The 25,639-nt window shown below is 50.0% G+C and overlaps 1 protein-coding gene across 1 annotated transcript in view; it reads right to left on the reverse strand.

Annotated features, from left to right (window-relative positions):
* GALNT9 (polypeptide N-acetylgalactosaminyltransferase 9) overlaps positions 1-25,632 on the reverse strand; it is an 87,294-nt gene extending 61,662 nt beyond the window's left edge. The window contains exon 1 of the mRNA XM_003792882.2: positions 25,346-25,632. Coding sequence (XP_003792930.1) covers positions 25,346-25,586 — 241 coding nt within the window. The 5' untranslated portion in view covers positions 25,587-25,632. The remainder of the gene's footprint in view (positions 1-25,345) is intronic.
* Between the last annotated feature and the right edge of the window lie 7 nt (positions 25,633-25,639).

A 25,639-nucleotide genomic window follows, 5' to 3' on the forward strand; every position in this document is an offset into this window, starting at 1 on the left:
TGTAGTCCCAGCTACTTGGGAAGCTGAGGCAGGAGACTCGCTTGAGCCCAGGAGTTGGAGGTTGCTGTGAGCGTGATGCCATGGCACTCTACCCGGGGGATAGCTTGAGGCTCTGTCTCAAAAAAATAAAAAAATAATAATCTATATGCTTTAGAGAAGACTGTAGAATCTTTCATTGCTGAATGTCAAGTTCTACATGGATTATTAGAACAACCTTGGTTAAATCTATCATCACTTTAATTTCTTTTGTGTGGTCAATTTCAGGGTGAGGAATATGGATTTAGTTTCTTCTTTTCAGTTTTTCTTTTTCTTTTTTTTTTTTTTTTTGAGACAAAGCCTCAAGCTGTCCCCCTGGGTAGAGTGCTGTGGCACCACAGCTCACAACAACCTCTAACTCCTGGGCTCAAGCGAGTCTCCTGCCTCCGCCTCCCAAGTAGCTGGGACCACAGGCGCTCACCACAACGCCCGGCTATTTTTTTTGGTTGCAGCCGTCATTGTTGTTTGGCGGCCCGGGCTGGATTTGAACACGCCACCTTAGGTGTATATGGCTGGCGCCTTAGCCACTTGGGCCACAGGCGCTGAGCCCTTTTCAGTTTTTCAATCTTGGCTTTTTATATTTTGAGTATATGATGCTAAGTGTACATAGTTTCAGGATTATAATATTTCCTGATGAATCATTACTTTTATCATCATAATCACTTTTTTGTTAAAAATGTTTTTGCCTCAAAATCTCTTGCTTCCAATGCTAATACAGCTGCTCCAGCTTTCTTTGGGTCAATATGTACCTCCTATGTCTTTTTCTGCCTCTGCTTTTTATATCATTACGTTTTAGGTGTGTTTCTCCCAAATCCTGGGTCAGAAGACCCAGAGGCACAGTCCTGCCCCAGGGACTTGAAAAAAAATCAATCTGAAAATCTCTCATATCTTGTAGGCTTCCTCCCTTCACATGTATCATTACTATGTAGAACTTTATGCCTCCTCTTTCCCATGCTTTTTAGTCCTTTGTTCTGTTCTGCCTTCCTGCTTTCTACTTCACTGAGTTTTCTTCTTCCCACTCCTCCCCACTGCCAATTTGTAAGATATATATTCCATTTCTGGTTTTTGAAAATTACTCTTAAATTTTTTAAGTATGCGTGTTTGACTTAGCATAGTTTAAAACCAACTGATATCTCTACAGACTCCTTCAAAACAATAAAAGAAACTTAGAGCACTTTACCTCAGTGACAGTTAATTGGTATATTGTGTCATATTTTAGTTCTGTCTTTTCTTTGTGCTTCCCTGTCATTATCATTAACGCATTAATGTTGCTTTATGCAGCCAAGATCTGTCTGGATTTGCATGGAGTCTCTTTGCTCACACATTTTCCTGTGCCTTCCTTCTGAATTCAGTATTTTTTTTCATTCTAAAGTGTAACCTATAGAGTAGGGACTTTGTCAGCAATACCTGTGAACAAGAACCTCTCACCCTTCTCTCTCTCTCTCTCCTATTTTCCCACCACGTTTGAATTATGATTTAACTGAATTTAGAATTCTAGGTTGACCATTATTCCCCTTTCAGTTCAAACATAATGGTTTTGGTCTTTTCTGGACTTATAATACTATTGCATAATCTCCTTTGCAGACACTGTTTTCTTTCACTGATTTTGAGATTTTTTTTTTTCTCCCTATCTTTTTTGGTTTATGGTTTCACTGTAATGTGTCTGTCAGGGATTTATTTTAATGTGGGAGCATTCATTTTCAGTTTCATGTCTTTCATTTATTTTGGATATTACTAGCTACTATCTCTTTGAATGTTGTCTCCTTGTTCTTTATATTTCTGCTTTTGGAGCATCTATGAAACATGTGCTATAAGTTTTTATCTTACTCCCTATTCTCCATGTACCTTAACCTCTCTTTCATAACTCTTCTTTTTTTTTCTCTCTATAGTAGTCTCTTAAACTACTATAGTCTAAGTTATTTCCACAAGTATATCTTCCATGTCATGAATTCTGTCTTTAACTATGTCTAATCCACTGTTTAACCCATTTGTTGGGTTTCATATTTTAATCATAATATATTTCATTTCTGGAGGTTCTATATTTTTCCTAATCTATGTTCTCATTTTTTTCTTTTTTTTTTTTTTTTGAGACAGAGTCTCACTCTGTTGTCCCAAGCTAGAGTACTATGATGTCATAGCTCACAGTAACCTCAAACTCCTGGGATCAAATGATCATCTTTCCCCAGCCTCCTGAGTAGATGGAACTACAGGTGCCCACCACAATACTTGGCTACTTTTTTCTATTTTTGGTAAAGAAGGAGTCTCATTCCTGAACTCCTAAGCTCAAGCAATCTACCTGCCTTGACTTCCTAGAATGCTAGGATTACAGAAGTGAGGCACTACACCTGGCTATATCTTATTTTCTTGAAATTTCTAGTCTTTCTTTTTAAAATGATTTTTAAAGATAATAGCTTGTAGTCTCTTTCAGAATGTTCTACTGTCCCTAATCCTTGTAGGAGCTATTCTTATCCTAATATATCTGTTGACTTTCACTTGTGGTGGGTCATCACTGCATGTTTTGCAATTTTAGTTGTGAAATCATCCTCAGTAAAGATCATTTTATCTGAGAGAATAGCACATGGCTAAAGTTGCAGAGGAAACTCTCCTGTGTAGTTCTGTTTGTTTCTGCTAGAGGCTCCATCAACTATGTGTTGATTGATTATCTCAGGGAAATTACCATGCCTGTAATGCAAATTAGGACTGCTTGGTTTCTTGGAGGTGATTTTTTTTCTGGGCAGAGATAAGCTTCTGTGTTGTTTGCAGTCACCTTTCTATTGAGGAGCAGCTCATCACAGGTCTTTCAGAAGGACTAGCCCACATTTTGCAGGACAGAATAATTGGAAGTAAGTTTAATATTATATTTCTCTTTAGGGATCATGAAAAATGTGGAGCCTTGGCCTAAAAGTTGGAGGGACAGTTTTTTAAGTGTTGAATACACTCATCTGTGAAAATGACAGGTGAAGGGAACAGCATATCTCTCCTGGGCAGGGCTCCTGGAACTCAAAGTTGAGGGATGTTTGAGGTTCAGACAGTCCTGAAGGGGGAGGCCAGTGAAAGGTCATCCAGGTGGAGAATAAATGACCTGGATTGCTAAAGTATGTCTGAGACTTGGCATTTCCCCCTCCTGGTTCCTCACACTATCAGATTGTGGGGGACAAGGGAGCCATGGGATGGGGTCTGGATCTAAAAGAACTGAGTTGGGGCCAGCAGAAGTCCATCCCTTGGGACAGTGGTTCTCAAAATAAGATCCCTGGGTCAGCAGCATCCAGGGGTGCTAGGATGCAAGTTCTTGACCCTCTCCCCAAACCAAATTGGAAACATTGAGGCAGTTTAACCAGGGGCGCTGGTGAAGGTGAAAACAGCTGCCTCAGGTCAGTGGTTCTAATTGTCTGCACTTTGGAATCACCTGAGGAGTTTGAAAACCACCAGTGCCTGGGTCTCACCTCCAGTGAGTTTAATTTATTTGGTCTGGGGCTGGGACGTTGTCTAGACACTATAATTTGTGAATGATGGTCAGGTGTCTCTGCTGTTAGCTGTTGTCCTGGGCTGACCTGGAGGTAGCCTTGCTCCCAAACCTTGGCTAGGGAAGACCCACTTAAGTGTGGCAAATCACAGCACAAGTAGGCATGAGCCAAGCTGCCCAAGGTAGAGCAGGGTTTGGACATCTGGGCCTGTTGCGTGAGCAGAATTGGGTCCCTGGCTGTAGGAAACAGCTGCCAGGTAAGAAGGGAAAGAATGGCTTGGAGTACCCACCTGGGTGCTACATTACCCTTCTGATGCTCTTGCTCAGAGCAGAGGAAACAATGGTTTCAGAGGCAGTGATTTGACTTGTGAGAGGAAAAGCAGCTTCCATTTGAGAACCAGGCTTGAGCCCTAGGCCCCCTCCCCTTGGAACACTCATCAGCACTGCTCTGATTGGAAGGGATGGCTCACTCATGTGGGTGGCCAACTAATGCCCACAGTAATTCTGCTTTGGGGGAATAGTCATTTGAAGTCCCTTTCCCTTACCTGAGGGAACGTACTTTTCTAATTATAAGAGATAATTGGGAAAACTCTGGCAGGGAGGAGACACCTCACCGAGAGTGGGTGTGAAAGATGTTGTGGCAGGGCTGACTCAGGGTTTGGGGGCAGAATGTCAGGCAAGAGGGACTCGGGAGCAATGAGTGCTTCAGATCCTAATTCTCAGACTCTTCTTCTTGGTCTACCCTGAGGACAGTGACAACAGACGTCCAAGGATAAACAGATTGTTACTGGGCATCTGCACTGGGGTGATAGGGAATTGTGGACACGTGGGTCCACCTGCTGTCAGGACCCAGCAGGTTACTGCCACCCAGGGATTAGGTCCAAGGATGCCACATCTTCTAAAACTCCAAGAGAAGGTGGCAATATCTAGATTTATATCTCTAAGTACCTGCAGTGAATTTGTATTTTGGAAGAAATGACTGAAGTTGATTATATGCTTGGTCTATGTCTGTTAACTAGCCAGGACAGATGTGGTATATAAATGATGACCCCAAAGAGCTCAGGTTCTAATACTAGGGCCTGTGAGTTTGTCACTTTACATGAGTCATTTAAGGACCTAATAGAGTGCCTATTCTGGATGGTCAAGGTGGACCCTGAATGCAGTGACAGTATCCCTCCATGCAAGCAGAAGGGTTGGAAAGGAAAGGAGACAGCTGTGGGAAGGTGGGGTAGAGACTAGAGCAGCAGTTCTCAACCTTGAGTCGTGAACACTGAAAATATATCCTGCATATCAGATATTTACATTACGATTCATAACAGCAGCAAAATTACAGTTATGAAGTAGCAACGAAAATAATTTTGTGGATCGGGGGTCACCACAACATGAGGAACTGTATTAAAGGGTTGCAGCATTAGGAAATTTAGGAACTGTGGGAGCCAAACTAAGAATGTGGGAACCAAACTAATTAACTCAAGTCACAAGTCAGACTACCTCCTTTTGTTGTTTATTCAGGACAATAGGCCACCGCATACCAAGAACCTTATCATACCGAGGTGTTACAGCCCACATCCTGACCCCCTCCCCTTTGTCCCACTAGCCCCCTTGTGCACTCAGTCCACATCCTGACCCCCTCCCCTTTGTCCCACTAGCCCCCTGTGCACTCAGCCCACATCCTGACCCCCTCCCCTTTTTGCACTCGCCACTCTACTCTGCACTCGCCCCACTTGTGACCTTTATCCCTTCCTTCTCATTTGCTCGCCTGAGACAAAGAAGATCGTCCCTGAGCCAATCAACCCTGAACACGACCACCCTGTACCTGTCAGTTTAGGACAGACATGGTTTACCTACCAATAAGGGAATGGGGTGGAATGGTCTAATGGGAGGGAAGAGGGAAAGGTGTAAAGGAATTGTCTGGATAGTCTGTAAGGGCTGTTCCCGCTTTTTCTTAAAGGGCAGCCCAAGCTCTGAGCTTGAATGAATAAAATTCCTCGTGCCTTTGCAGCGATGTTCGGCCTCTCAGAGTGGTGCTTGAATTGAGTCTGGGGGTTAACAGGAACCACTGGACTAGAGCAATGCAGTTACAAGCCAAGGATGCCCGGAGCCCCAGAACTGGAGAGACAAGGAAAGACCCTGCCTTGGACCCTGCCCAGACCTTGACTGCAGTGCAGTGAAGTCCATGTGGGTGCCTCGTCTTCAGGCGAGAGAATAAACTTGTGTGCCCCTTGGTAGGGCCTAGCCTTTGGGGGCTGAGAAGGACCTGAGTCCAGAGGATGAGATCCCCAACTGCCCTTCAGGTCAGCCTGAAGGGACTGGCAGCTCTTTGTTGCCAGAATGTTCTTCCTCCTCTGTCAGCCCTTCTGGTGGCCACACATCCCTGCCTCCCTCACTGCCCCACAGGTTTGACAAAGGGATCACCCCTGGGAGAGTGGCATTTGACTAGGGCAGCCAAGTCACAGTACAGGCCCTGGTCTTAGGGACTCTGGATTCTTTCTCCCAGAAAAGCCAGGGAGCACACATAAGGACTGAGAGGATAACACAGGAGGACAGCCAGGCTGCCCTCCCCAGAAGGACATGACTGGCTATCCCCTGGGCCAGGAGCTCTGCAGGGTGGCAGACATGGCTGCCAGCACCTGCTGAGTCCTTTCAAGCTGCTTCTGCCCCCAGAAGATCATTTCACACTTGGCCAACCCACCTCTTCCTGCACACAATACCTGGGCTATGTGGGTGGCTCTGATTTCTCAACTTGGAAGGAAGTGCAGCTTTCAAGCTCCCAGCTTCTCTTTGAGTCACTGATTTCCATCTGTCACAGTGACTTAAGCCAATATTCTGGGAGGAAACAGCCCAAATGGAGAGGCTGCTGGTCACAAGACAATCTGAGAGGAGGTGGAAAAGTAAAGACACCTTTGGAAAGAAGCAAGGGACACTGTCCCTATAAGCAAAGTGACCCAAGTGGTTCAACCACCAAACAAACCTGGATGCAGCCCCCATTCTGGAACTTCAGCCTGCCCCAGGCTTCAGTCTTTCAGGCTTCACCTTCCCTGGTTCACAAGGTGCTCAGTGTCAGTGACCTTCCCACAGTAGAGGCTTGGTGAGTCAGACCAGCCTTCCCCCACAGAAAACCAGAAAACCACTGCAAATGTTAGATTGGAACAATAGCATCACCTTCTAAAGAGCAATAGATATCTGACTAGATGGCAAGAAATTACTAGGCCAAAAGTGAGGGGGAAATGGGAATCTGGAGAGAAGAATGAGCCTATAATTTGCTTATTTTCCCAAGGGAGTTCTCTGAATACTGCAACCTTGAAATTTCAAAGAGAAAGAAGGGGAGAAATCAGAGGAGTCAAATAGCAAACACTCCCTCCCCAGACAGAAGCAAAGAGAAGCAGGAGGGTACCCTCCGCAGTGGACATGCTGCTTCCCCAGTGCCCCTCCAGCCTTGAACTCAGCTTGAGAGGGGCTAAGCAGATGAGCTCCAGGAGCCTGGAGAAGCAGACACAATTCTTTCCAGAAGACAGTGCCTCAAATTATGGCTACAAAGTAATAATGCTCAGTGACAATGAACTTCACGCAGTCCAGCGTAACCAGGTACACAAGGAAAAGAAACACCATGAATGAGAACAGAAAGCACAGAGGTGGCTCAAACCAGGCAGCTTCGTGGGGAAGTGAGCAGGTCTTCCCTTCAGGCCCCAGGACACCAGGGGTCCACCCACTGCTGGCCTAGTCCTGCAGCCAGAACCTCACCCTATCATGGTGGTAGAAATCACTGCTGTCGCCTACAGGACTCCAGGCCCGTGTCCTTGGTGTGCCTGTTGACAGCCGTGAACATGTGGGTGAAAGGAGGTGGGATAGCAGCAGGCAGAACATCTGGCCAGCTTCCTCACCCCCTTTCTCAATTCCGCCTATAAAAATGTAAACCAATTTAACATGCCTAGCTGTTAATTTTGACGATTACAAAGTGGAGATTTAAAAAAAGAGAGACCCTGGCTTGCCTTTGTAGATGTCTCTTTCTCCCAGCTTCAATTTTATCCACTCTTTCCAAATACAACAGCTAATTTCATTACAGACAGGTCTTTTAAGATTCCCCAGGGACCCAAACTAATAACATAGTGTCAATAGTGGGAAGACTGAATACCCTTCTGAAAGTAGGGAGTCATGAATATTTTGCAGGACATGGCAATACCTGTAAAATATATTCTCACTGAGAGTAATACAGTGTTTGATAAATCTTCATACATAATACTCATGTTCAACTGATATGAATATTTATGGGGGCAAAGCAAGGGAGATAGGAAGTGATTGGAAGTATCCAACAGGGTGGATTTCCTGGCCTTTCCCTGAGCTTTGTAAGGCATGTGAGAGGCAGAAACACCCCACAGCTGCTCCACATAGAGGTAAATGGCAGCCCACCCAGGGCTGGGGGTAGTGATTGCTGGGGGTACAAAGGGATATTTGTATGTCCTGTCATCTAGCTGGTGACCTCAGAGTGAAGCTGCCCAAGAGAGCCAGAGTGTCCAGGACCATCTGCCCCCTCCTCACACCCACCATTCTCAGATGGAAACATCCCTGCTCCCTCAGGCTCCACTCTCTGCTCAAAGTCCCCATGGGCCCAGCCCAGCCTTGGGGTCACAGACAGGAGACCCCAGGAGCCCATATCCTGTGGACAGGAGTGGATACTGGCCCTACCTACAGGGAGCCCCATTGAGCAGAGCCCAGGAGACCTGACCCCTAGACAGCAGAGGTGGTGCACCTGGATCCCTGAGGCCCCAATCCTTAACACACAGCAGGTGCTCTGTAGGCACTTGTCAAATGATTGAATTAACAAAGGAAGACAGGCTCAGTGCCTGCAGCTCAGCAGCTAGGGCACCAGCCACATACACCAGAGCTGGAGGGTTTGAATCCAGCCAGGCCTGCCAAACAACAATGACGACTACAACCAAAAAATAGCCAGACATTGTGGTGGGCACCTCTAGTCCCAGCTTCTTGGGAGGCTGGGACAAGAGAATCACTTAAGCCTAAGAGTTGGAGGTTGTTGTGAGCTGTGATGCTACAGCACTCTACCCAGGGCAACATAGCGAGACTCTGTCTCAAAAAAAAAAAAAAAAAAAAGACAAAACCAGGGCCAAGTTGCTGCCCCCAGAACCAGAACTCTGGCCAGGAGACAGTACCCCATGCTGCTACCCACAAACTCCCTCCCCTGGAGCAGCTGGGCCTCTTCTGGGCAAAGCCAGGTGAGAAGGGCAGAATCAATCTTTTACTTCACTTTCTTGGTCCAACTCTGTACCTGTCTCTCCCACCTGCAAATAAAACCTGGAAGTGTTTGAGTCAGTGCCGCCCACCTGACATTTTAAGTGCTTGGATGCTGGAGCCACCAAATCCCAAATCACCTTCACCCCTATCCTGACTTTAGGCAAAACGCTGTGTGACTCGGTTTCCTCACCTGGTAAGTGATGGCAACAGTGCCTCCCTCATGGGCTGTTGTGAGGAAAGGCGGTGTCCAGCACAGCCCTGGAAGTCAGGTGGCCAAGCCCGATGGTTCTTTGCCCTCTCAGCAACCCACACAGTGGAATTTCTCTGCACTTGGCACTGCTCACATTTCTTTTCTACTTGGGCCATCCCATATGCAGCAAAGCACTCAGCTGTGCCCTGTGGGGCTGGGAAAGCCAAGAGGAGCTGCCATTCCAGGGGTGGGATGGGGTGGGGTGAGAAGACCTGGATAACACAGAGGGGCACTCGCCTGACTCAAAGCTGGGTCCTTACCACACAGGGCCCAGTACCCAGGACACAAAGCTGGGGCGGGGGGGAACTCCTGCCACTCCTGCAGAAAGGGAGGGCCCAGAACTCAGCGGCATGTATCCTCTTGGTTAATCTCCTCACTAGTCCTATCACAAAGGCAAAAATCATTTTCACTTTTGACAAATATGGAACCCAAGGTTCAGATAGGGGTAATGACTTACTCAAGGTCACCAACTTGGGATTTGGACCCAGATCTGTCCAACTGCAAATATGGGGCTCAAATGCTGCTTCTTGCATGAAACTGTCTTGACCTTGTCCTTCAAAGCAAGGCTTTCTTGTACTCCTGTGAATTCCTGTATCTCTGATAGCAGAAAACAGGTTAACAGGGGCTATGCCTCCCTCTACCTGGCTGTAACCTCCCAGAGGAGGACACACGCTCTAAATGCTCCCACTGCTGAGCTCTAAACAACACAGAACTCATTCTATGAAAAAGGTGTGAATCAGATCAAACCATCATCCTGACTTCCCCTCCCTAACTTCCTGTGGAAGCCTGGAGTTCATTCGTTTTTGGCAGGGATAGGGCTGTATCAGAAAAGGAACTGCAGGCCAAGTACAGTGGCTTACCCCTATAATCCTAGCACTCTGGGAGGCCGAAGCTGGTGGATTGCCTGAGCTCACAGGTTCGAGACCAGCATGAGCCAGAGCGAGACCTCGTCTCTAAAAATAGCCGGGCATTGTGATGGGCGCCTGTAGTCCCAGCTACTTGGGAGGTTGAGGCAAGAGAATCATTTGAGCCCAAGAGTCTGAGATTGCTGTGAGCTGTGACATCATGGCACTCTGCTAAGGGTGACAAAGTGAGACTCTGTCTCAAAAAAAAGAAAACAGAAAAGGAACTGCAGAGCTGATGCAGCAGAGTTGGGCTGGGAAGGTCAGGTTCAGTGGATAGTGGGAATAAGAAACAGCAGCCAGTGCTTATCAGGTCAGCACCATCACCAGCCATGTCAGACACTGCTCCAAAATCTCCAGCTTTCCCTCATTTGATGGTCTCAAAACAACCCCAGAGATAACTACTAATATCGTCCTGCCTTACAGGTGGAGAAACTGAGGAGCAGGGGCATTAAACAACCTGCCTGAGGCTGTCCCAGGGCAGGCGGTGGGCCAGGACCTGACCCCAGGTAGTCTGGCATGTCTTAACCGCCACACCTGGCTCTCACCAATTAAGAAAATCTTGTTGTAGCTTGGTGCCCGTAGCACAGTGGTTACAGCACCAGCCACATACACTGAGGGTGGTGGGTTCAGACCCAGCCCAGGCCAGCTAAAACAACAATGACAATTGCAACAACAAATAGCCGGGCGTTGTGGTGGGCACCTATAGTTCCAGCTACTTGGGAGGCTGAGGCAAGAGAATTGCTTAAGCCCAAGAGTTTGAGGTTGCTGTGAGCTGTGATGCCACGGCATTCTACGAGGGTGACAAAGTGAGACTCTTGTCTCAAAAAAGAAAAAAAAAGAAAATTTTGTTGGCTTCCCCTGTCCACTGCTAAGTGCTTAAGCACTCAGAATATTAGCAGGCATTTATAACAGTTTTGTGAATATAGTCCCTTGAAGAACCCCAACACTGTTATTTTCTGACTTGGAAACAAAATCAGAGCTTGCTGGGTTTCAGATTGGAACTATACACAAAGGTGACATGACTGAACTAGTCTGTTAACAATAAAAATAGCCCCCTTCTGCCGTGAGAGGTAGGAGATGCAACTCCCTAGCCCCAGCCATCCAAGTGCATCCTCCCTACCAGTCTCTGTGGGAGGCCATCCGGGCGGTCGGGGCAGAAACCCACCTCGAACTCGCCTTACCTGCCCCCACGGGTCCCAGTCTCCTTGTGAGGGGATGAGCATAGAGCCGATTGCCACTGTGAATGGTAGAGAGGGCCCAATACGCTCAAAGCTGTGTGCTTTACCATTCAAGCCTGCATGAAATGGCCCTAGGAGAAAGCTACCTTTATGCCAGGCCTGCAGGCGCCCTCTGTCCTCCATCTCAGTCAGAGGTGGGATGGGGGGATTCAGAGTGTGGGAAGGAGGAAGAACCTCTGGGAACATCCTCCAAAATGCTGGATGGAACAGGATGGTGATTACACGTCATCAAGGGGAAGGTGTGGGAGAGGGCGCAGGGGGGCCAGGCAGCACCTTCATGCTTTATGCCTGCCAGGACTTCAGTTCCATCTGTCTCCCTGCCACCACCTGGGAAAAGACCCTGGCAGAGACTGGAGATTGGCTCCCTGGGGCTGGGAGGTGACAGAAGGATCCAGTGTAACATGGTGCCAGCCCATCCTCTCGGCCCAGGCACGAGGTGAGTCCTCGCCCTCAGTACCTCTCTCAGGCTCTAGACCAGGGGTCCTCAAACTTTTTAAACAGGGGATCAGTTCACTGTCCCTCAAACCATTGGAGGGCAGGACTGCGGGCCCCGGGATGAGTCGTCTGCTAAGCAGGACAGGCAGCAGCGGCAAAAACACCCGGCAGGCCAGATAAATGTCCTAGGTGGGCTGCGTGTGGCCCATGGGCCGTAGTTTGAGGACGCCTGCTCTAGACCCTGCAAAGGGGGAGTCATGCTGGGCAGCCCCTGGCCCTGCCTCCCCACCTTACATATGGGGCTCCCACCAGACAGACCCTTTTCATAATGGGCATGTCGTGTGTCCCTGTCCTAAAGGGAAAAGTACAGATAATATATAGCCAAACTACTTTCTTTTGAAAAATCTATTTAGTGCCATTGTTATACTAAAAAAAGAAAAAGAAAAAGAAGGTACTTTGCAGTTCTCAGCCTCAGATGACCTTGTTTCCTCCATCCCTGGGAGAAGGAAGGAACCCAGCCTCCTGTGCACACCACCCTCAGCTTCCCATCCCCGCCCTGCCCGGTGCCATCCTTGCCAGTGCTATCTGCCCCAGGGCTGCTGTCTGAGGTGCTGGCCAGGACCTGTCCAGGGCACAGCTCTCCCACACCTGCAGAACACAGCTCCTTTTTTCCTCCCCCTTCCTTCTGCTGCCCTCACACCCCACCCTACCCCTCAGCACAGCTCCTGTCTGAAGACCCGCCTCCGGGCCTACCCCTAGCTGTTCAGCCACATGGGCTCATCCAGCCTGTTCTGCCCCACACGTATCTGGCAAGACATGGGGACATTTTTCATTATCGCACAGGGTTGAGGTGCCACCAGCACTCCATGGGAGTGGCCAGAGGGCTGCACAGGATCCCCCAGCAAAGATTCATCCAGCCGCAGCTCCCAGTGGTGCTGGGAGGAGCAGTTGTGCTCTGCCAAGCACCCAGAAAGGGCTGCCCACTTTAGCTGTCTCTAATTTCTCATCTCTCTGCCCCCTCCTCAACCCGCACGGCCTTTATCAAGGTCACCTCCACACCGAGCCAATGCCCACCTTCTGCCCACATCCTCCTGGGCCTGTCACAAGCATCAGGCTGCTTTAGTCTCTACCACTTGTCTCCAGGACACAACATCGCCTGCCCCTCAGGCTGCTCCCTCTCAATGTGTGTCCTGCTCTGGGTCCTTCCACTGGAATCCTCACCGCTGAGTGCCCTGGGCCAGACCTGGGACTTGTCTCTTCTCAGGTTACACTGGCCCCTTGTCTGGGCTCATGACACCTGATGGCATGTGAGGCCAACAATGCCCAGACATGCTCTCCGTGATGCTGATGGCACAGCCCAGTGCCAGCCCCCCTGGATCTCAGGTGCCCTCAATTCCTGCAGACTTGCTGTCCTCCCTGGGCCCAAGCATGTCCTCGTCTCCCCCAGCCTATACTAGCAGGCCACCCCAGTGCTCATCCCAGTCAGCCCCATCCCCTTACTAGTTGTTGCAGCTGCCTTCCATGCAGTGGGGCCTGGGGTACAATTTCAGGGGTGCCTAAACCTCAGTAACCAATAGAAACAATGTCTTGATGTAATGTCTAAACATACAATTAACACAAAAAATTCTGTGATGAACAGATTAACATTTTCAATAAAGAGGGGAGGAATCCAGCCTTTGGCAAAAGTGAAGACCGGCTCCCCTCTGCACATGCTCTAACATACTTTATGTATTTTTCTAGAACACTGAAGTAGTTGAAAACACTGAAAAATTGAGAAGCAGTTGTATTAAAACTTAAAACATTATTTTAATTTTAAGTACATTATGCCCTAATTGAGTATTTCATCATTTTACTTTTTAGGTTTTCATCTATTTTAATGTTCCAGGAAGAAAGGCATTAAAAGTACATGCAGGGAGCGGTGCCTGTGGCTTAAAGGAGTGGGATGCCGGCCCCATATGCTGGAGGTGGTAGGTTCAAACCCAGCCCTGGCCAAAAAAGCTGTAAAAAAAAAAAGTACATGCAGACATGCACTTGGGGCTCACATGTCCTTCTGCCTCAGCCCACACCATGGCCCTGACCTCCTGGCTGGGCCTCTGCCTGGTACAGAGCCCTGATCTGTTCTCACCAGAGGAGCCAGAGGGACCCTGTGGGAATGCCAGTCAGTCTAGTGACTCCTCTGGCCCAGTTCCCACCCTGTTCAGAAGACAGTCTGAGTTGCACAGGGGAAAGTCCCACATGGCCCTGGATCCACTCCCCAAGTCCTGCCTGCCTCAGGGCCTTTGCACTTGGTAGGCCTGAGCCTATCCCTTGGGCACTGCCAGCCACCTCCCTCTCTCCCAGAGAAAAATGCTGGTAGCCCTCCACACTTGCAACCCATCCTGCACTTGGTTATTTTCTCCTGTTCCCTGTGTTGGGCATAACGATGCCTCCCCTAGATGCGGTATCCTGTTCAGGACCAGGGGGTGTGTTAGGTCCTAGGCAATGCCCATACGGCCCATAAGGCAGCAAAAGGCAAGGTTGCCAGTCAGCTTTTCCCTGGTTGGTCCAGTGTCCAGTGCAGTCACAGGGGAAAGAGGGAGGGGGGAGGGGGGCAGGAGAGGTGAATGGGTGCTGGCTCCAGGGAGAGGTATGAGATAGGGGGCTGGGAGAACAGGGGAGGCTAGAATAGGCTGGGACAGTACCCTTTTGGACCAGGCCTGTGTGTCCCTGACTGCAGAGAGACCAGCCAGACGTCTGTCCTCCAGATGGAGGAATGGCAGGTGCACACATGGCTCCTAGTTTCTGCAGAGCCAAGTCCTCAGGGCCTCTGGCAATGCTGGGGTACAGCAGGTGCTCCATGAGTTTCCACTGAGAGAATGAAATGCAAGGTGATGGGCGCTTCAGTGAAGGCCTGTGAATCACCCATGTGAAGGTGACACCACAATGTTGTCACAGGGGGCTCAGGGACACATACTGGAATTGGCTTTTTGGTACACTTTGAATAAAACATGGGTGTTCCCAGGATTTACACTGAAGATGTATTAGTGGGTATTCTAGTTTAACACCACAAAAAAGATGATTTGTGTTTTTTGTTGTTGTTGTTGTTTTGAGACAGAGCCTCAAGCTGTAGCCCTGGGTAGAGGGCTGTGGCATCACAGCTCACAGCAACCTCCAATTCCTGGGCTGAAGCGATTCTCCTGCCTCCACCTCCCAAGTAGCTGGGACTACAGGCACCCTCCACAACGCCCAGCTATTTTTTGGTTACGGCCATTATTGTTGTTTGGCGGCCCGGGCTGCATTGGAACCTGCCAGCTCACGTGTATGTGGGCTGGTGCCTTGCCACTTGAGTCACAGGCGCTGAGCCAATTTGTGTTTATATAAAAAACAGGACATGGTTTTAGGCCCAGATAGTTATGCACAGACTTTCTATCCTCATGAACGTCCCTTTTGAGAGTTGAGCAGGTGCTGGGCCGGTCACTACAGAGTGGCCATCCTGCACATTTCAGGTGTGTGGCACAAGCCTGCTGACTGCTGACCGCTGTGGCTCCTGCATGGCTGTGATGAAAATGCCCACACAAGTCCAGGGCAGCCCCAGCGCTGTGCTGGCTCAGGGGCCACCTCTACCTACCATGTGCAGGGAACCCCAGGGTGCTTACCAAGGGCTAGTGGAGGCTCCTACCCCACATCCTCAGAGGTATTAAGCTATACCTGAAATGGCTACATGCACAGGGCCAGACAGATGCTGGCCAGCCTGAAAGAAGGAGCTTATCTTGCAGTGAACCTGCCAGGCATCCCTGGGCAACCTTGTCTCCAAGAATTAACATTTGTGAATTTCGTGATCATCTTGTAAATAGCACAATTACTTTGCACTCTAGTGTGCCTGTTAAAAGCAATAATTTATTATCTATAAACATCTAAAATATACCACAATTTTGGTAAACTTGTGTTGAGATTTATTCCTTTTTTAAATGTTCCTGGAAGCCCAAAAGCCTCTGTGACCTGAGCCCCTCTGGGCCTCCAAGAACCCTGCAGGTGGGTGGATCCACTGAGCAAGGCACCCTGCAGGCACCTCAGTCCTGAAGCCAAGCCTCCCCCAGCCCAACCTGGGGGAAATATGCCAGGAAAGTGGCATCCACAGGCTGCACAGTGTGGCTGGAGCTCAGGGACCAGTGTACAGCTATCCTGGCACTTTGTGGATCTCATGTTTCTTTAGAGCAGTGTAGAAACCTGGAACAGCATTTACAGATCAGTTGTACTTGAAACATAAACAGGAAGCTTCTGGGTGGGTGAGGCCCCTCAGGCAGACCTGAGTGCAGCTGCCTCTGGTAGTGCCAGTGAGGGCTCCTACATGGGCACTGGGCAGGCACCAGGCAGGCCTGACTCAGAAAGAGAGGCAGGGCAGGCGTGGAAGAAGTGGCCTGTAGTGACATGGCATGACTGGCAACATGAAGATTCATGCAGATTCAGGGCTCCTGGGTGCACCCTAGGGGTGTGTGACTCCTCTAATTCCATGTACCCCTCCATAATTTCTTATGGAAATTATCTCTTCTCCATTTTCATATCCTAGAGTTCAGATGGATTGAACCCACCCAAACTCTTGCAGCAAAAATAAAACTGATGCTTCTCAAAAAAGAGGGGGAGATGTAGAGACCCCAACAATTGGATCAGGCCTCACCTGATGCCAGACAACTATCGGATTGCTGGCGATCCCTGTAGCTCAGTCGGCAGGATGCCAGCCACATACACTGAAGCTGGTGGGTTCGAATCTGGCCTGGGCCAGCTAAAGCAATAATGACAACTGCAACACAAAAGTAGCCGGGCATTGTGTTGGGTGCCTATAGTCCCAGGGTATAGCCTCAGGCTGAGGCAAGAGAATTGCTTAAGCCCAAGAGTTTGAGTTGCTGTGAGCTGTGACGCCACAGCACTCTACCCAGGGTGACAGCTTGAGATTCTGTCTCAAAAAAAAAAAAGCAAACAACAACAAAATCAGATTGCTTAGTCCCATGAGCACAACAAATCCCATTAGCTTTAAGTCAGTCAGAGTTGAGTTTTCTGTAACTTGAAAATCAGATCTCAACTGCAAACAGTGGTAAACCTCACACCGTGCTTGAGGAAACAGAGGACAAACACCGACGTCCAGAAGTCTGCGTATCTAAAATGTGACAGGACCTGCCCCTAACCCGGGAGTCTCGCTCTGGTGCTCCAAACACGTGGCTTGTTTTGTTTTTATTTATTTTTATCAGATTGAGAGCTACACAAAGCCTTGGAGAGTGTGCTAGATCAGCAGCCAGGAGTTTTTCACTCTGTCACTTCTGATTCCACATTGGAGATCCCAGTGAGACCAGACAGCTCAGAGCCCAGGGGAGCATGTGGTACAGACACCCCAAACTCAGGTCTTCTGTCCACCCCTCCTGGGGAATCTGTTGCCTTTGCAAATGTTCAAGGTCATATGACTTGAGTTTCTTTTAAATGGACTCATCTTTGCAATTTTTTTTTTTTTTTGGCCAGGGCTGGGTTTAAACCCACTACCTCCGGTATATGGGGCCGGACCCCTACTCCTTCAGCCACAGGTGCTGCCCTGGACTCATGTTTTAAATTAATTTGTTTCTTAAATAAGTGATACTTTGTTAGCAAAAATAGAAAACATGTATCATTTGTCCAGAATGTTAGTAAATAGAGAAAGAAAACAAAATGCAGCAATTGTGGTCTAGCTAGAGGTTGGCCAGCCAGGGACCCTGTGCTTCATGCTCAAGAGGGCCAGAGAGACTCAGAAAGGGGAGGGGTCCTGCAATGTGATGTGATTCTCCCAATTCCCACCCCTGGGCCACCCAAAGGCCCCTCCCTGCCTAACACCATCAGTGTGTAGAGGGAGTGTGTCTGGTTGATACCATTTCACTGGAGGAGAGGACAGCGTGGGGCGCTTCCTGGCCTGGGAGGACCCCCCAACAGGGCTGACACCTCAGTGCCCACAAGACCCCTCTGAAGGTGCTCATAGCATCCACCTTGACAGAAGGGGAAATTGAGGCTCTGAGGGGCGTAGCCTGCCTGCAGTCCTTCTGTCACTGACAGGAGGGGCCAGACCTGAACGAGGTGGTGAATGGCTACACCCAAAGACAGCAGGGTTCTCCGAGGGGCAGGACCCCACTCCAGGGACATTTCTGGTATCCCAGCTGGCCCAGGAGCTGACACTAGCATATGACACATGGTGGAGGCCAGACGCTCAGCATGCTGTGTTCTGTGCTCAGGACTGCCCAGCCCATGCCAGCAGCCCCAGGCGGGAGGGCTCTGGCCAAGGGACCCATCAGGTCACAGACATCGGGTCAAAGGCATTGGGTCACAGGCCTAGTTCAGGCCAGAATCAAGACCATCGAACACCAACAGGGTGGATACTGCCCAGCCTTAGGCCGCTCTGAGGAGATCTTAGATTGCCCATCTGCTAATGAACAGTTCACTCATGCTTGGGTCCTGGCAGATCCAAGTGAAATCGTGGATGTGCTTTGAAACCAGAAGGTTGTTATTACTGCTGCAGATGAGATGTAAGTGCTCCTGGGATACAGAACACTCACTGTCACTTCCCATCTGAAGACCCTCCCAGCAGGTCCTGGAGCCTGAGGAGTACAACCAACGCCCTTCCCTGGCCCATAGGCATCCAGGGGCCTGCTCCCCTAAAACACCTTGCACCACTCGCCTCCCTGATTGCCCTCACTGGTCGCTGGGACCCCAGCCCACCCTGGGCCCTCACGCCTGCTTTTGTCTATGTCAGAAATGGCCTTGTTTCTGCTACTTGTTCATTCCCTGCCTTCATCCCAGGGTGTTGGCCTGAGAGGCAGGGACCTCGCTGCTCACCACCGTGTCCTCGAGCCTCAGGAGCATAGTGGGTGCTTCCTGGGAACTTGGTGATGAATGGCTGCATGGACACATGAGATTCTCATCTTATTCAAATAGAGACCTTTGGTCTGTAAGGGTTGGGTCTACAAGAGCCCAGGAAAGGCTCACAGTACCAGAGTCCATAGCCTAGTCGCAGAGCATCAAGAGAACACTCTCAGGAGGGGTCGAGTGTCTGCATAAAGAAGAGGCACCCTGTGGCTCAGCGCCTGTAGTTCAGGGGCTAGGGCACCAGCCACATACACCAAAGCTGGCAGGTTTGAATCCAGCCTGGGCCTGCCAAACAATGACAACTACAACCAAAAAAAACAAAAAAATAGCCGGGCATTATGGCGGGCGCCTGTAGTCTCAGCTACTTGGGACGCTGAGGCAAGAGAAGCACTTAAGCCCAAGAGTTTGAGGTTGCTGTGAGCAGTGATGTCATAGCACTCTACTGCGAGTGACAAAGTGAGACTCTGTCTAAAAAAAAAAAGAGGAAGAGGCACTCGGTCTCTAGTTCCTGTCATCCTTTCTCCACATGGTGTCCCCTCCTACTTCTACATGTGAGTGGCAGTGGGGATGTGGGTGTGGTCTGCAGGGGTGGCGCTCTCCCGGAGGAAGCCACAGCCAGGGCTGGGGAGTGAGGCTGAGTTTGCCAAGCTGCCATCAAACATGTGGCCTTGCCTCCATGCTGTGAGATAATGCAGCTCTTCACTACCTTTTAAACAACCTAGAAAATGAGTTTCTCCTTTCTGTGAATGGCAATTAGAGGGGAAATTGTCAGACTCACACTGACACCAGACAATAGCCGCGCTGAGTGGCTGGGAGGCAGCTCAATTGCTGCCATCCTAAATGGAGGCCCCACAAGGGAAGATCCAAGTCAGGGAGGTTCCCCCTCAGCCCCCAGCGCTTGTGCCTGGTTTCTCCTCCTACTGAATGAAGATGCTGACCAAGCGGGTCCTAAGACTTAGGTCCTGCCCTGCCTGCATATATCAGAGCAAGATCTGATATGGAAATTTATGGAGACTTATTTTTGTCAAGTTTCCAGCCAATGAAGGATAAACTGTCCTTTCAGAAAATAGTTCCAAGATTATGAAATATGTAGATTGCGGAGCTGAATTGTAAATGCAATCAGTTAGCCCCAGCATACTTCAAAGTCGGGGATCACTGCCGGCATGAATTATTCCTAGAAGCTCGGGGTCCACTGGGCTTGCAGACACTAGTCTGCGGACACAGCTAGCTCTGCTGAGGGCTGCTCCCCCCACCAGGGGAAACAAGGTGAGAAGTGTTTATCCAACTTGTCTACCCCAAGACTTGAAGGTATGGTCTGCACAGAGATTATCCTTGGTGCCTGAGAAGTAGGCTCAGTTGCTCCTACATGTCTGTGGTTGGGTAGGCCAGGATCTTCATGCAGACATAGGGGCAGCACTGCAGGTTGAGCAACACACACAAAGAAGAAAAGAAAACAGAGGATTGAAATTCCTTAATGTTCTCAGATTGAGAGAAATGTCAGGCTTCATCAAGTGCTGGGCAAATCATAGGACGCAGCCCAACAGAAAAGGCATGGGCTGAGCCTCGGTCATCAGAGTCAGACACGGTGCTCTGATTGGGGTGTTCACTATTTTTTCACTTTTATAGTAGTTCAGCAAGAGTGAAACTGAGCTGGGGGGCAGGGAGACACCAATTAATTAGCAGAGAGGAAAATGGCCAACCAATTATATGCTGCTGCCATTTCGAGGCAAGACCAGCCTGAACAGACAATGACTGTTTTTCCAGCCACGGCAACATTGACTGTTTGGATTAGCCACATCGGAATGTTGTAACTCACAACACAAACTCAGAGAAGGATGAAGATTGATGAACTCAAGCTGGAAAGGCCGTCTGGAACCAGCCATTTTTGGAATTAAAACTCACAAATGAATAGGAAATCGCATTCCCTACCAAGCAGAATATCTTAAAGCATTTCCAAAATGGAATTGCTTATGCACAGCAGAAGCTTGGAAACCTCTTTTTAGAAACCAACACCTTATCCACACACGGGAGGTTCTCAAGGGAGGTGTGTGCGGGAACAGGAGAGGGGGGCTGGCAGGCATTCCATGGTGGATGCAGGGAGCAGCTAGGGCTTTCCAGAGCCTTCCTGCCCCTTGGGCTGCAAATTCTGCAGGTGTCTCTGTCCCTGTCCTTTGTTCACTGAGGCAATACTGAGTGGCACCCGCCCTGCAGGGGGCAGAATGGGCAGGCTTCCTGTCCTCCTGCAATGTGTGGCAATCTGGCCATGGCATCTGAACTCCAAGTCAGTGGTTGCTCACTGATGGAGGGAGCATGGCTAGCTGCCTGCCATTCATGGCGGGGGTTTGGGGGAGTCTCTGCATGGACCTCCCCAGGTTCACCCTCTCACCTGTGGTGTCTGTCTGCCACGGACACAGACCTCATCACTGAGGCTGGCAGCCAGGAGCACCTTTATGTCTACATTCTTGCCTGTCTGCAGTTGGGTTATCCAAGGTGAACAGTGAGCAACAATCTCCTGTCCTCCCCCTTCTCTCCTCCCTTCATCCTCTCTGCTCCAGGCCCTACTAGGTCCTCAGTGTAACTCATAATGCTGAGACTGCAGTGGCATTTTCGTGGAGGCGACCCCTTCCCCAGGCTCTCCACCCAGTAGTAGCTTCCCATCTGGCCCCGGCTGACATGTGGGCCCAGCCTTCCAGACATGATTTTTGACAGAAAATGGGCACTGCATTCAGTAACACCAAGACACGGCACCAGGCCATGATGCCATGAGACAGGTTCCCCTTCTCAAGCCTATTTCACCCTCCTGATTTCTTCCGGGTTCCATGCTAATACAGTCCCTGCATGTCCCTGTCACTCAGGAATCTTCCTTTTTAACAAAGCCTTCTGGTGGCTACACTTTGCTAGAATCTCATGGTGGGCGCCATCTTGTTTCCACACATCTTTCCTTTTACTCATGGGTGTGGGTACTATACAATCATCTCTTATAAACTTATTTAAACAAAAACATTGAATTGTTTGGAGAAAAATCTCACTTGCTCATTTGACAGTTGTTCATGGAGTGCTAACAACATTCGAGGTACTGCCATAGGCCTCCAGCACTGCAGCCAGAACCAAACAGACACAAATTACCCCTGAGAGTGAGCAGCAGGCCAGGTGCCATCACAGGTGTGGTGTGTGAGAATTCCTGAGGCCTGGGAGACAGCAGTGTCCCTGTCCCCAGAGCAGGGGGCATGGGAAGGGCTGAACCATGACTGCCAAGCTCATGGAGGCTGCCCACCTAGGACCATCTCTGGCCAGAACCTGTCCAGCCACAATGGGACCTTCTATTTTTTTAACTTAAACTTCTTTTTTTTTTTTTTTGTAGAGATAGAATCTCATGGCCCTTGGTAGAGTGCCATGACATCACACAGCTCACAGCAACCTCCAACTCCTGGGCTTAGGTAATTCTCTTGCCTCAGCCTCCTGAGTAGCTGGGACTACAGGTGCCTGCCACAATGCCCAGCTATTTTTTTGTTGCAGTTTGGCCAGGGCTGGGTTTGAACCTGCCACCCTCGATATATGGGGCCAGCACCCTACCCACTGAGCCACAGGCACCACCCTTAACTTAAATTTTTAATAACTGCAGAAACATAGGTCCTTCTGAAGCGAGAGCCCCTCCCATCAGCTGCCGCCAATGCCTTTCCCAGCACCTTGGGCCAGGCCCTGCTGCTGGGGCTCTCTGTTTGCTGCTGCACAATGCGGCACCCGCAGCCTTAGCCTTCTCTGACCCTAACAGTAGCTATAGGATGAGGACTGGGCCAGGTCACGTTAGAGGGAGTCAGCGTATGTGTGCTCTGAATTTTAGAAACTATCTCTCTCAAAAACAACCTAAATGAAAACTTCTCCATGCATCCCAGCTCCACCTGGGGTTTCAGTGTCTTTCTTCCTGAGGGGCCCTGGGAGTACATCTGAGGCAGGAGAGTGAGGGCCGTGCCATGAGGTGGGTGCGCCTCCTCTCTGGATATAGGGTGAGCTCCAGCCCCTGCCATGTGAGGCTTTGTTACAAGGTTGTGCCCTCACCTGTTCAGGGCCTACAACAAAAACAGATGAACATGCACTAACTCTGTGGAGGCTGCATATTGCCCCACAGAGGGGCAGCCCTGAGGCACCTGCAGCAATGAGGACTCTTTGTCCCCACATCTCCTCACTGGGGGATTTGGAAGTTTTCTTAAACCACAATGGTCTGAAATCCAGACAACTGAATGGAGATGTTTCCTTCCCTTCTCCTTTTCATAGAGCTTAAAGGTTCTCAAATTTAGTGTTCAGTTGCAAACACAAAACCATGGATGCTGTATTTTATGTGCAATTTTTAAAGATATTCAGAAGGATGGTTTTTATCTGTAAACATTTTTTTTCTGGCCTCGGGCACTGAATTTAGAAGTAAGTTCTCATGTACATATAAGAGGTGACCACATTGCGTTTCTTCAATGAATATTTTCTCCTGGGTCCTCTGAATCTGCACACACCATGTGGGAGTCCTCTGCCAAGGTCAGTAGGACATCCCAAATAAAGGTCATCAGCAGTTAAGGAAAGTGGGGGGAGGGGGGCATCCTGCTTCTCAGCCACCTCCACCCCCCACAGCTCAGGTGAAGACGACCCCCACCCACACCACCTTTAGGACACACTCCCTTCCCCACAAGTGCCTTCAGGGTAGAGATTTCCAGGAAGCAGCCAAGGCAAAGAAAATACAAGGATAAATTGATTGCATTTTGGACTTCTTTCTCTCTTTTCTAAACTCAGCTGAATTGGTATCAGGAAGGAGCACCCAGGAATCAATTCCACATTTCTGGAATCTAAATTTAAACAGGCCATGGTGGGAACAGCAAGCTGCCTCCTCCAGGAAGCCCCCCTTGCACACTTTCAAGTGGAGAGTCTGTTCCACTTGAAGTAGAGGGAAGTAAGTAGAGTTTTCAGCTGGTTCCACAGGAACAAACACCAGCCCCACAACTGCGCTATTGTCTCCTCAGGGCCCCACCTGGGATGAGTGTTAGATTTTGGCATCTCTTATCATTTCCTGGAACAAATATTGACTGACAATTGGGTTCAGACACTGTGCTAGGCACATGGGTCATAGAGAGAGATGTGGCATGGCCTCATCTTAGAGGGGGATGGGGGACAGAGAGAGGGAGGTGATGGAAGAAAAGAGCACCTCGGGGAGGGCTGGTGGGGCGGGGGACACATGCCACCTTCCAGGAGCATGTCATTTTCTCCCATCAATGTCAGGAAAGTTAGTCAAAAACAGTTCTGTTTTTTTCTGCCATGGAGAATCCCGGCTTCTTGTCACCTTGAGGGTGAGATGAGGAAAAGCACTCCCAGGGCCAAGCTGCCCTCATGATGTCACACCACCTCTGCGTGCTGCCAATGTTTTTACATAACCCTCCAGTCCTCCCCATAAAACAGACCATAACACCCTGGCAAACACACTTCAGTAAAACTGTGTGCGATCGTCGGGACACCCGCCTGCCAGGAGATGAATCACACTGCCGGAGCGGCCAAGTAGCTGGCTTGGACTAAACTTTTCTCCCCTCATGGCTTCAGCTGAATAGCAAAGATCAGAAAAGCTACAGAGCTCATCAAGACCCCCAGAGGAGTATCAGGAAGCTGAGTGATGAGAAGGTGCTGGGGAGGTTGGAGGATGCTTTGCAAGCTGCAGACCAAGCAAGGGCTCAGGCAGCCCCTCAGCAGAGCACTTCCTCACCTGGACTGGCACCTGCTTCCTGGCGAGAGCTGCTACCCTGGGGCCTGCCTGCACCCTCTCTGCGTGGAAGGATGTGCTCCTGAAGGGGACCACGGATGACCTCACATCCCCCCACACACACACAGCCAGCCCGGCAGCGGGCAGGGCCGCAGCTGCCACCTGCGTAGTCCCAGATCTCAAACACCTCCCACTTGTGCCTGTTACGACACTTTCTGGAGGAGGTTTGCTGGGGCTGCCAAGGCAGAAACCAGAATCGTCAGCACAGAACAGAGAACACTCGCTAATGATGCAGACACACAAACTTTCTCCTTCCTGGCACTCGGCACATCGCGAGCCTGAGAGCAGCAGCTGTGCTCTCTTCCGCTGCATCCCAAGTGGAAAAGTACTTGTTCTCACCAGCTACGGCTGCAGTCCTGTCCTGCCTGACCCCAGTACTGACTCTCAGGCTGACCTATGCCTACTTATGGTGAAACAAAGAGGCCACCAGAGCTGGGCTTTCTGTAGAAACTTCCAAGGACCCTGGAGCTCCTGGGCACTAAGACCTAGGTACATCTAGGTGACCAGTTCCTGCCAAGCCCCCACTGTCCACAAGGTCATGGTACTGAGCTTTTCCCACAACAAAATTTTCCAGCTTGGCCATGAGCATCCCCAGGTTGGGAGGCCATCTGGGCTAGTGGTCATACATAGTGTAGTGAATACCCTTCGAGCCTCAGGGACAAAGGACACACAGCAGCAACTCCTAAGGGCAGTACCCCAGACCGGTCTTTGCCTATCTCCCAGGAGGGAAGGGAAATGAATCCGTTTAAGCCCCGATGCCCCACAACTTTCAGACTTGGGCACTGCCTGCCTTAAAGCAGGTACAGAGAACCTCACATTCCCCTGGAAACAAGTCTGGGGCCATTGATGGGCTGTAGGGGGTAGTTCTGAAGGGTCCAGTGGGCGAGTGAATGAATGAATGGGAATCCAGGGCAATGCCCTCTGCTGAAAAGATGCTCTGCCCAGACTGATCCCTCCCAAGGTGGTGCAGACGACCTTCCACCAGGCAGAGCAGGCCATCATGCCCCTGGGAAGCTTGGGTTCCAGTGGCCGGAACAGAGTGGGATGTCGCTAGCTCCAGGACTCGCCCCAGCTGCCGCGTCTCTGCCTAGCCCCTTGGTCCCAGGCAGGATGCTGCCGACTCACCATTAAGCTGGTTGTAGACCACCTCCTCCAGGTGGTCCAGGCGCTGCAGGATGGCCTCGCGGTCCGCCAGAGCGCCCACCTTGGCGTGTCGGCTGCGCACCCGGCGGTCGGCGCTGCGCAGGACCTGCACCAGCTCTTCGGAGCGGCCCCGAAGGCGGCAGTACACCGAGAAGACGACGATGCCCACGAAAACCAGAATGTTGACCGTCAGCAAAGTTTTGATCTTCCTGGCCACCGCCATGAACGCGGCTGCAAGCTGGGGGCTGCCTCACCCGCGGGGCATCCCCGTGGGCC

This window comes from Otolemur garnettii, unplaced genomic scaffold, assembly GCF_000181295.1.
Source record: "Otolemur garnettii isolate 467f Iridium unplaced genomic scaffold, OtoGar3 scaffold00062, whole genome shotgun sequence".
NCBI lineage: Eukaryota > Metazoa > Chordata > Mammalia > Primates > Galagidae > Otolemur > Otolemur garnettii.